Consider the following 12,828-nt stretch of genomic DNA (forward strand, 5'->3'; position numbering starts at 1 on the left):
AGGACATCTATAATGAATCAGTGTTATGCAGTGTAGTGTTAAACTGGAATTTACTGTAATTATTTGTGATAGTTTGGATATGAATGGACCTGAGTCCTTAATTGTTTTTCCGTAATGGACATGGAGTCTTATTTTTTACTTTAATGGACCTGAATCTGTAATATATGAACATAGTCTGAATGGGTCAGAGTGTCTGATAATGCCAAGGTCCATTATAAATTGTAATAGTAATAATGTTAATAATAATTAACAGTTAATTGAAAGAGTATGGCAGCCAGAAAGCTGAAAATATAGTCACTTAATTGGGGAATGCATAACTTGATTGACAAATAATATATAACTAACATAATTGATACAAATATGATATATAATAACTAGGCGGGGAGAAAGTTATACTACAGGGCAATTTAACAAGTAATAGTGCAAAAGGGTAAGATTGGCTGTGAGTGAACACTGATTGATTACAAGTTGTTGAACTGAAAGTTTCTTCTTTTCATCAAAAATCTCTCTGTAGCATTGTAGATGTTCAGTAATACCTCTATGAATAGTGGTGAATCTTGCTGTGTTGGTGTCTTGCTGTTGAAATTTAAACAATCCTTCAATAAGCCTGAAACCATCAGCCATTTCTTTTGTAATGAATCCCTTTGTTTCTGGAGTTTCAGATTCCTCTACATTTTCTGACAAAATTTGCTTCTCCAGTTCAATCAGGTCCCCATTGCTTAATTCTTTAGCATGAGACTCAATTAACTCTGTGACATCATCCTGATGAATATCAAGCTGGAGTTGATTCCCAAGGTCTACCACTGTATGTGTCACTTCCCCAACATCATTTTCAAAGCCCCTGTAATTGTGGGCAAACTGTGGGCAGTGTTTTTCCAAACACCATTTGCCTTTACCTTGAATCGGTTAAACCAGCCCTTACTAGCAACAAAATCTTCCCCGTCACTTTCACCACCATATTTAGCCTTCAAGTAAGCGTGTAAGCTTCTCGCTTTTTCTTGAATCATGGCTAGACTTAAAGGCAGCCGTCATTGATTTTGATCTTTCACCCAAATTACTAACAGTCATTCCATTTCAATTAACAATCCACTTTTTTGTTTTCATATTTGAGTGCATTGGTGTAGATCCTTTTACATATTCAGATTTTCTGATTGTCTTTCAAAATTGTTTCGACTGTTGACCGACTGAAGCTCAACTCTTTACCAATGACTGGGGGTGTTTTGCCTTTTTCATAATGTTTAATTACATCAACTTTCACTTCCATAGAAATTGTTTTCCATTTCTTGGATCTCTTGTTTGAATAGACAGTTCTCATGTCTGATTTGGTAAGACCTCGGGCCCACTTATCTGCTCCAACCAGAAATGATTGGTAACCACAAATGGGCACAACAAAGTATGGATGGTTTTGAATGTGCAAGAATACGTGTGTAAATGCAAATAGTTGCACAGTAAAATTTTTAGATATGTTTTACCTCAGGATAAAAGATTAATATTTAGTATTTCCTCTTTAAATACAGGCAGTCCCTGAGTTATGAACACCCGACTTACGAACACCCGCACTTACGAACGGGATCCCAATATATTCATCACACAAATCTGTAACTAAAAATCCCATGTTTTACATTACTTTCATTATTCTATATTGTTTAACATCACTTTATTTACATTACATTTTTTGTTGTGTATGGGATATAGGTATCCCTCGTTTAGCATTAATTCACTTAACGTCAATTCGGTTTAGCGATAAAAAAATATTGACACCCTCTCTCGCTTAACACTAGGTCAAAATTCAGTTTTGCAATAGCTTGACTCAGTGGGAAGGGGGGAACCTGGGGATGAGATGGTCTGTGAGATGGTATGTTGTCTTTGCTATATGTAATGAAACTATAAATGTTGTGGAATAACATTATAATATTTTAATGTGGCCTAGAAATAAAGGATACAGTATAATATGAAATTATTAAATAAGAAAAATGAAGAGCATAGATGTGTATGTGTGTGTATGAAATTAATGTATGTGTGGAGTCACTGGGCTGTAACTGCGTCGCAAATCCAGCTGTGCTACCTCCTCCAATGTGACATCACAGCATACACGCAGTGCAGCAGCCACACACATGTCTCTTTAGTCAGCTGGGTGAATGCCTAGTTGAACTGTGTCGCGTCGCCCAGAGGATGGAGTGAATGTGGAAGGAACTTATTTTTTGGGTACATAAAATATCTGCTAATCTATTTTATGATATGCTATGTCTCAATTTTATTGTTTGTCATCACAGTTTTTGTTAATTTTTTACATGAAATTTTAAAATTGTTCGAATTAGGATAACCCTTTGCCTACTACAGTAAAGTATTTAACTTAGAACCACATCATTTATATAGAAGTTTGGTGATAATAACTAAATTGTTTAACTTTGAAACTGTGTATTACAAACTCACATATTAGGGAGTACAGTACTGTCCTCAATGTTTGGTTCACTGCCATTTGAACCGATTGTTTGCCCTCATTTAGTGATAATGTCGCTTAAAATTGGATTTTTCAGGAATCTAACCCCATTGTTAAACAAAGGATACCTGTATCATTGTTGTTTTGTATGGGCTGGGTTGTGCTTTAACCTAATCTTAACTACTGTATGAAATTAACATCATTCCAACTTAGAAACAGTTTGATTTACAAACAGGGTTCAGGAACATACCCTGTTTGGAACTTGAGGACTGCCTCTACGCTACTCACCAAATGCTGTAAATACAATTGTCCGGGAGCAGTGGCCAATGTAAGCAAGTCATCACCCACTCTACCATACATTCCAAGTCCACCAAGTGCCGAGATAAATTTTTTTTCCTTAATTGCTATTAAGTGTTATGAAAAAAAAGTATTCATTCTTTTTTATTCACATACAATATAATACTAATTAACTTGGAGTTATGTTAAAAAAATTGAGTGGGTAGGAGGAATCAGTGGAGGGATGAGTCAGTTTGCAGGTGTACAGTATGCAGAGGATAAAAAGTCCTTATCATTTTGCACTATGTTGCTACATTCAGTACCATTGCTTGCATTTGTTTAAAAAAATTTAAGGGCAGCACACCTGGTTAGAATCCACAAATTTACAGATGATACTGGCCAGTACTCAGAAAACCTAAAAGGACATCTGGAGTATTCTTGCACTGTAGGAGATGGAGTGCTATCAGCTGACCAACCGAGGCTGGGATAAGTGATGCGATTTGGAAAGAATTTTGATTTTTTTTTACGGTTCTGCACTGTACTGTACTTCGGAAAATTGGATTACGTACTTCCAAAAATTTATTTTTGGATTCCTGATACAGTATTGTACAGTAAGATCTTGTACAGTATTTCGTGAGTAATATAGACTGGAAAAATTGCGCTAAATTCAAATTCGCCAAATGCAAATGCACAAACTAATGGGAAAAATAATAATACTGTTTAGACTGGCCACTCTACATCAACCTCTGATTTTCCCAATATAACCTTCAAATGATACAAATTTTGCCTTTATTGACCTGATTGTGCTTTCTGGAAACTAGTTTTTAGGCCTTCCTCAAGTAACTTGATCACACGCTGCTTATCCTGCATCGAGTACTTGGCAAACTAACTCCCTTTTGATTGTCCCGCTTCTCCTTTTCCTTATTTGGCTGCTTAGGTGGGTCTGTCCCACCCCCACCAGCACCAGTAGGACCCCCAGTAGAGGTAGAGGCCATTATTTTGACTCGACAGGAGATAGCACCACCCAAAAAAGCACACAATAGCAGCCCGGGCGGTTGCTAGGATGGTGCGAGCTACAACGTGATAGTCGCGTTCTTTTAAACCTCTTTTACGTTCACCACCGGCAATTCGATCATCAGGACGCTTCTTGGAAACATTATTCTTACCTTGTCTTTCCATACATCGCTAACAACAAAATTGGAGAAAAAAGTTAAAATCACGGAGCAATCAACAGAAACCGCGCGATTTAACTGATCACGTGATGTAAACAAAGAGCGCTGGTGCAAATCATTATTAGTCCTCACTGTGAAACATTCTTTTTACTTAATCTCTTCATACAGTATTTATGGGTAACAGCTAAATTTGCAAAAAAAAAAAAAATATTAGAGTACCTTTCAAAAAACACGAATCAATTATGTGATGGCGAACGTGAACTGTAAACATTGCATAACCCAGCGCCACGCTTAAAACGTTGAGGATGGAATCGTGCTATAGCCAACATTTGTATGCAAAAGTTCGCGTTTTACAAACGGCATTCCCCTGTTCATCTATTGCGTTACAACCAATTCGCGTTGACAAAACACGCGTTGTAGCAGAAATGACTGTAACTGGTATGAGGGCTCTGACGTCATTCAAGACGGTGGCCAGCATTCAGCTTGCTGGATCTCGCGAAATTCATGATATTTTACGCCATATATAAGACTTGGTTAAATTAGGTAGTGCTCGCGAAATGAAATCGCGCAAAATATGAGATCTTACTGTACTCACGTGTGCTGTACTGTATACAGTATACTACTCTTTCTACATTTATCTCTATGCAAATCGTCACATTTGTAGTCGAGTGTGTGATCTGAATTTTTTTCTTGCATATTTTAGATTATGAAAAGCATTTATATTTTTTAGGAAACTTTTAGTGTTTCACCAAACACACCCATAATATGTAATGATAATTTAGACAGTTTGCCAAGATTAAATCATCATTACTGCATCCTCCAACTTATCATCATCATAATTTTAGGTAAATTCATCTACATGGTAGATTATTATTTATTACTGTAGCTACTGAATTGTATTATTTTATATATATTTTTTATTATTTGAGTCTTTCGTGTTGTTATGAAGATCATTTTGTATTACAATGTTATTTAGACATTCAAAGGGTAGTTCTATGGGGTTTGCAAATTTTATTATTTGTGATATTTTTGGAACCCATCCCACATGAATAACAAGGGATATCTGTGTATATGTACTGCTCATATGTACTATGTTGTACTATTTACAGTACACTATATGTGAGGTGGCTTAAAGTGTTTTTATTATGCCACTATGGTATACTGCATATATGTACATTACAGTATTTAAAAATTCTAAACATTGCAATTATTTTTTATTTCTTATTCTTTTTTTCTCTTAAAAGTCATTTCAATATTTTGGACTGATTCAATTGAGCTAAGAACTCCAATGATATAGAATTAGCAAGAGTTCAGTGTCACAATTTGAAATTGCTTAAAAAAAAAAAAAAAATTGTACCTAAGATTTGGCTCAACTTGTTTAAGTTAAAAACAAGCCAAGTAAAGATTTTTTCTTTTTTGAAAATATGTGAAAAAATGCCTATAACTCATAGAAGTCTTTATGCAAAGTGTGGGAGAATTAAAAGGCCACTTGTTAGGTTTGGTACAAATCAACACATTTACAGACAGGAGATAAGAAGAAATCCTACCCAGTACTCGGTGGGTATTATACGTGGAGGATGTTTTCTAAAGAAAAGCGACATAATGAAACATTTTATTATGAGGAATTTTCCCCATTAGAATTAATGTGATTAGGAGTATATACATTTCAACATGTACAATACAGTTATACCCCTTAAAATCTCAGCACATCAGCTTACAATGGGGTCATTATAACATACTGTACTGTACAGTATTGTATTTGATATAGAGATACATTCTTAACAACAATTGTTGTTAACATTGAGTGATATATGATGGCATTATATGGTTACTTGTTACATTTAGATATAACTGATTAATGTATAAATACACTATAATATTATTTATTTACTGCTGATAAATAATCTGCCATATACACAAAGTGTTGAAGACAGTTGTAGTAAGCACCATCCCTCTTGAGCAATGACAGAATGAGAGAATTGGCAACACTGCTTGGAGGGAGGCTGATGAAGCGTACTGTCAGTTGGTCAGCTTTGTAAAAAAGCACCGGGAATTAAATACAATGCAATAACTTTTTTCCCCTCAGGAAAATAGATTATTTTATGATAATATTTTCTTAAATTGACTCCAAATGAAATTTAAGTAAATGAGAATTATGGTGAAACTGGATAAAAAAAATGGAACACAGACTATATAATGTGTACAGGGGGTTCCCGGGCACGAACAGTGTTTAAAATCCAAATATATCAAAGCCTAAGTTCTTATATACATCTAAAATCACATAATTTAAGAGAAAAGAAGAAATAAAATGACAAAATACAGTAAATTAAAGTAAAGAATAAGTCACCGGAAAAATAAAATACTGTAAATTTATAGTTCGACCTCGTTCGTATCGGTGGGCGTTCATAAGTCTGGGACCCCCTGTATATCTAATTATTTAATCAAGGTAAAAATAATTTCAGAATAATTCAAATTTTATGACCAAAAGAAAGATACAAAACTTTGTATGACTGAACAAATTTCTATAAGTGTCAACTGTCATTATTTTGTAAAATATCATGTAAAAAATCCAATTTAATTGGGCAAGCTAATTTAGCCCACACTTGGGTTATGGGACAGCGAGTGTTAAGATTAAATTTTATCCCTGTTAACTTCAATATAACTTTGAATAATTTTCTTAAGGTGTGATTACAGTACAGTATGTCAATTTAGTCCAGCTCTATGTATATATTTAGTGAACAAAAAAATTTAAGAGTGCTGTACAGTACAGTACTGTACTAGATCGAATGATGCAGAACATGGTGGGAGCAGCCTCAGAGGATTCTTTTATAACACTTGCTCACTTTCTTTCTTTCTTTCTTTCTTTCTTTTCACCTGTCTGTATCAGTGCATTATTTACATTATTGTTGGCATGGCTGTAGCCTGGGGACTTGTAGGCTGACTGGATGCATAACTATAAGGCCCATTAATAATTTTGTTTAGTGGTTGCTGGGTGCCCCAATTTTCTTTGCTGTGTGTAACAATTTTAACCTCAGTGCATGCAAAACTTGGAGAAGTCCATGGATCCCTTGTGACATTAACCTTTGGACAACTTGATTAAAAGTGGGAGAGAAAAAGAATATGTATTCTGGCTATGTAAATTCATTTTTGGAGTATGACACCAGACACTACCTCTTTATTGGTCAGTACAATAATTTCATATACAGGTAGTTACATTTTGAGTGACATGAAAATTTTGAGAACAGTATACACTACTGTATGCACTTTTATGGCTTATGGGTCCACATGAGTGACCTGTGAGATTTACTACAACTACACATCTCTCACTAAAGCCTGCCATTGCCAGTGGGCTTGTATTAAAGTGGTAGGGTGCCTTTCCCACATGAACGATGTTCTTGCTGCATCCAGTACCTCACTGTGTGAAATCTGAGTTCTGAATCTCTGATCTGGTTTTAGTTTTTGTGACCAGAGAGGCATTCAGGTCAAAACTTTCTCACATGTCACAAACCATTTTAACCATAAAAGGGGTTACACAAAAATAAATGCTATTCAAGATATGAAAGTATTAACGATTGATAGAAAACAACTACAGATGTACAAATATTTTATGTAACAGCACTACAGATTAAAAATAATGTGTGCAGGACTTCTGTATTTTGGCATAATTTTTTTCATGCTCCTTACATAACTTAGTAATTTAGAGTACTGTACTAGGCATTGCACATGTTTGTATTGTTGGTCTTGGCAATATAATCCAACATTGCCACCTTTCTGAATACCTCAGAATGAAATTCTTCCTCTGCCACTTCTTCGTTGGGTTTACTGAAATACCAACTTGATATTTTTGACGGGGAGGCAATATCTTGCTGAGTGTCCAAGCAGACACCTGAGCAGTTTTCAGTTAAATTTTCCTGCTAAACCGAATAAAAGTTTATCACTTGAATTTTCATATATTGAAACACTGAGATTGTTAATTCATATTATTGCTAATTAGTTACTAGTTAAGTAGGGCCCTCTTGTATATACGTATAGATGTTCTGCTCTGATTTCTAAGACAATTAAAATTTTTGTGGGTTCCTCATAAATGAATGATTCAAGTGAAAAATCACTTTTTTATCGTTAAGAGATTAGGTGAGCCTCCTGGATTCCCTCCCTCTTCCCTTAATGCAATGTTATGAGTCAGCATAACTGAGTTGGTCTTGTTGTGAACCCATTTTATATTCAAGTGATTCAGAATATGTACACCTGATTGAGAGTTTTGGCTCCTGTCATTGATGCCTAACTGGCCATTTGAAACAGTTACCATGTCAGAGTTTTAGAAACATAATTTAAATTGTCGAGGAACTGTTTGCAGCAAGAATGTTGTCAGCATGGTTAATGTGTTCTACCAAAAAATACATGACCACTGGCAGTGGCAGGCTTTACAATGAGGTGTTTAGTGGTGGTATGTCTTGCAGGTCACTTATCTTGACCCCCTGGCCATAAAATGGATATTAACTCTTCAATCCTACATGTAATCCATAGATTGTACATCTAGTTTGAGTAGCTGTAATATGAATGATGAATGAGTATGAATTCAGTTACAAGGATAAGTGCACAGAGTACTAGTGGATACAGTACGTATGTAGTTGGTTACTTGCATATCGGAAAGTTGTCCTTTCAGATTGTAGCAGTAATTTTTGAACTTCTGTCATATTTAGCAGGTTGCAATCCTTTTCCAGTTTGGAGACTCAGACATATTTTTTTTATTTCTTTGGCTTTGGGAAAATAACACAAGCTAATGTTTAGTCTCTTGTGTTTTTCTTTATTTAGACTAGAGATGATGTCGTTTGGTGACAGGTCACAAGCAGCAGCCAGTGGACCAACAGGAATCCATCCAGCCCAGAAAGTTCCTATGGGCCTCAACACCATTGCAAGTTACACTCAATCTGGAGGTGTGGGAAGCATTGGTGGGGTAAATTCAACACACAACAGTTCCAGATATTCCACAAGTTCATCACAGGTGGCACCTACAGGAATATCTACAGCTGTGGGCTATTCCACATTAACCAGTAATAGTCACAACTCATCATACCCGATTAATCCAGATGTCAAATTAAAGAAGTTGCCATTCTACGACATCCAGGGAGAATTGCTGAAACCATCATCACTTGGTGAGTTTTTAAAAAATCAAGTGATTATGTTTGTTGTTGATAAGTAAAAATTATTATACTATATTGTACAAAGGCTATCCAGCTTTAACCCAGAAACCAATACTGTATGTCAGTACAGTACTGTACATTAAAGCCTCGCTAATTTCAAGTACCCCTTGTACAGTATCGGCTAACTTCAACATTTTTCGAGTGGGTAAAAGATATGAAAATTTCAAACACTTTTTGGCAAATTATACGAATTATTTGAAATTTGTATGAAATCAACCCACACAATCCAAGTGGTCAGCATGTTGGAACATGCAGTTTCTCTTTGTGTGGGCTTACTATGGTACCAATTTGCATAATTTAGTCCTACTTTTTGTATACCTAGGACAGTACTTTTATCAATGCAAATCTTAGTCTTTCTTTTTGTTAATGTTAACTCCACATCATTTCTAGTGATGTATCATTCCAGTGTAGCCAGTATCTACCAAATTTTAGAAATCATTGGGATTTTAACAAATAGTAACATGGTAACCATCAGAGCCGACTGAGAACAATACCATATAGTACTTTTCCATGATGCAACCATCCTGCAGGATGATTTTATTCACATTCAGTCTGGTCTTTTACCTTGATTGAGGAAAGTTATCAGTGTGCAGACATTTAAATCCTGTCACACAACCATCCCTTAGTTTGCATGTTTGTGTGAATATTGTTGGCTGTGCATACAGCATGCCCTTAAAATTCATGAGGATTAGGTTCTCAAAATGGCTGCGAATAGCCAAGTTCGCAAATAACATTTGCTGACTGGGGGGGGGGGTACATTTTTACTCGTGTGCAAGGAAATGTGTACAGTAAAGCCTTGAAGAACGATGGTAATGTGTCCTCCAATATTGCAGTGTTAGGTGAATCATCGTACAGTGACCCCTCATTTAACGAACGCCTTGGTTAACGAAATTTCGGTTAACGAACTGCCTTCCATAAGGATCTTCAATTCGGTTAACGAACAAAAATTCGGTTAACGAATTTCTTACGAACCGACCTCAACATGTTTTCGCTTGCACTGGCCGGGCAACCAGCTTTAGTATCAGTCCGCCAATACATTAATCGGTTCTAGGGCTTAAATTCCTTACTATTTTAGTAAATATCAAGAAGTTTATACTATTCAATAATTTTAAAAGTTTAATATTAACTTTTTTAGTCATTTTAACAATTATTGAACATAATTGAAGGTAAAGAAACTAGTTTCTGGCGTGCCACCCAGCCTGTTAACATACAAACAGGCGTTAGTCTCTCTCTCTTTTCAGTGGAGGTAACATCTTGCTTGAGACTCTCTTCAACTAAATGCTTTTTTCTGTGTTTCCAAGCAAATTAGTGGTCATTTTGAAATATATTTTACATATTGACAATATATAATGCAGTGCAGTGTTGATTTAAAGAAAATAATCTTGAAATACACCAAGAGAACTAAAATTTTATGGGTGAAATGGTGCCATGGGGTGACTTCTCTTCCACCCCAATGCCTTCTCTTCTTCCTTCTCCTCCACCCCCATTCTAATTCCCATCATCATCATCATCATCATCATCATCATCATCCAGGAGCCTTCTACATACACACCTTTTCTACCATTTTTGTTGAATTTAGGAAATTTTCGGTGAGCTGGAACCAATTACCCAAAAACCCATTGAAACAATGGTTTCGGTTAACGAACGACCTTCTGGAACGGATTGAGTTCGTTAACCGAGGGGTCACTGTATCGTGAATCATTAATTATGACTAAAATAAAGCAAAATAATGAGATGCTTTCCAAAGTCTGACCTTTTCATATCTTTTGTGTGGCCTTTTACCCTTTTTTCCCCCCAAAACAATAAAATTAATGAATAATGCAAACTATCGTCTTTTAATAATGTTATGAATGCACCTTATACAATATAAATCAGTGATAATAGGGTCACACAAGAGGAGATGGGACGCCATTGCTGTTGTCAGTGTTTACACCCATAATAAGATCCTGGTTGTTGCTGTAGTAAAATTAATGTAAAAAAAATGTGTATGTTTTAATTAATGTTATTTAATGTACAGTAGAAGTAACCACTGATGTTAAAGAAAAAAGTGAGACTGATAGTGGAACGCCAATGTATACCTGTGCGTTCAAGGAAACAAAGTCATTTATCTTGTTAAGAATATGTACAAAAGATTCATTATTGTTTATTACTCAATATGTATTTGATTGAATTTATCTTTATATATGCGAAATGAATGATACAATTCATTAATAATACGTAGAATATTAAAACACACAAGAGAAGAGGAGACGGCATTGTTTTCGTTAGTGTTTACATCCATGACGATGGTTCTACATAAGAAACTGGAGAAAATAGACCCGAAAAAATAAAACACGGAGGTGACTTTGAGGGTAGACTCACATTGTTAATACATTTTTGTTGTCTTGTTTCTGATTATTTATGGGAGGATTTTTCCTTTATTATTTATTTGTACAGTGGGGTATGCTATAACGAACGGATCCTACTGCGAATATTCCTATAACGAACGGTTTTACCTATAAATTTGAGAATGCTATAACGAACGAAACTCCTACAACGAACATTATTTAAATTTTTTTTTCTAATTTATTGTTTTTTTATTACAAATATTAATGATATTCTTTATTTCAGGGGTTTAGATGCATATTTATGCATTTTTTTACAATTTTTACAATTTTATATTATATTTTTCAGTGTTAAGTGGTTGTATTTGGGGGCCTGGAACGGATTAATCCTATAACGAACGAATGCTATAACGAACAAGGTTCTTCTAGAACCAATTAGATTCGTTATAGCATACCCCACTGTATGTGTTTTACATGTGTGTATACACACCCACACTCATATACAGTGTAGGTAAAAGAAATTACTATCTCTAGAACGATTGGCTCCCTTTCCCGGCCGCGAAAATGCCAGCAACTTTAAAACTACCCGTAGACATTCTTGGTTACATCCAGGGTGTCATCCGCAAATTAAAAATCCGCGAATTTTAAGGGCATGCTGTAGTATGTTTAATTGTTGGAAATATTTGGTGATATTTCCTTCAGTTTAGTGAATTTTGTGATTCAAATTTTAAATATTGGTAAAACCTGTTATCACGACTCATCATGCCTCATTGTCCATATCAAGTGCTGAAGAGCAACAGAGAAATTGAGTCTGCTTTAGCTCACAGTCATAGTGATAGTAAGAGTGGTAAGGGATTAGATACCTCTGAAAGTGAAGATAGTGATGGTTGTTGTGTGTCGTGAGTTAGGCCACAAACAGTAATGTCTTAGGACCATTCAGTGCAGTAGTATTGGGTGTAATTCCCTTTCTTCCCTCCAAAGCAACTCAATTATTTGTTGTTATCCAGTGGTGAGTACTAATAACTATAACGTGTGTGTGTGTGTGTGCGGAACCGGCTGGGCGACCACTGATGTTGCACATGTGGAGGGTTACTTCTAGTGTGAGAGGAGCGGTGGAAGCGTCTCTGCTGCTGGTGTGTGTCTGCCTCAGTATGCACTCGAGCTAACTTGAAAGTACTGTATTGACACCTCGTGTGGTATTTCTCCAAGCATTATGGTGTGGAGTGACCGTCTCCCAGGTGAGGGGTTGATTTGGCACTTTTTCAGGTTTGTCTTAACCTTATACCTTTTCTGTTACCCGCCAGCGTTACGTTTACTATTCGTTAGACGCCTGTAAAGTACTAGCTGCTTTGGTAGTCTACCGTCGTCCAATGTAGTTGTTCATGGATAATGGTAGCCTCGATGCTCCTACAGTT

The 12,828-nt window shown here is 35.8% G+C and overlaps 1 protein-coding gene across 6 annotated transcripts in view; it reads left to right on the top strand.

The window, feature by feature from the left end:
• LOC121872985 (E3 SUMO-protein ligase PIAS1-like) overlaps positions 1-12,828 on the top strand; it is a 127,345-nt gene that overhangs the window by 22,490 nt on the left and 92,027 nt on the right. For 4 of the 6 annotated variants that reach the window (XM_042376178.1, XM_042376182.1, XM_042376179.1 and 1 more), the window contains exons 3-4: positions 1,518-1,598; positions 8,701-9,041. In XM_042376178.1, the coding sequence (XP_042232112.1) occupies positions 1,518-1,598; positions 8,701-9,041 (422 nt within the window). The remainder of the gene's footprint in view (positions 1-1,517; positions 1,599-8,700; positions 9,042-12,828) is intronic. The other 2 variants (XM_042376181.1, XM_042376183.1) reach the window with 2 other exon arrangements.

Source organism: Homarus americanus, unplaced genomic scaffold, assembly GCF_018991925.1.
Source record: "Homarus americanus isolate GMGI-L3 unplaced genomic scaffold, GMGI_Hamer_2.0 scaffold11022, whole genome shotgun sequence".
Lineage (NCBI taxonomy): Eukaryota > Metazoa > Arthropoda > Malacostraca > Decapoda > Nephropidae > Homarus > Homarus americanus.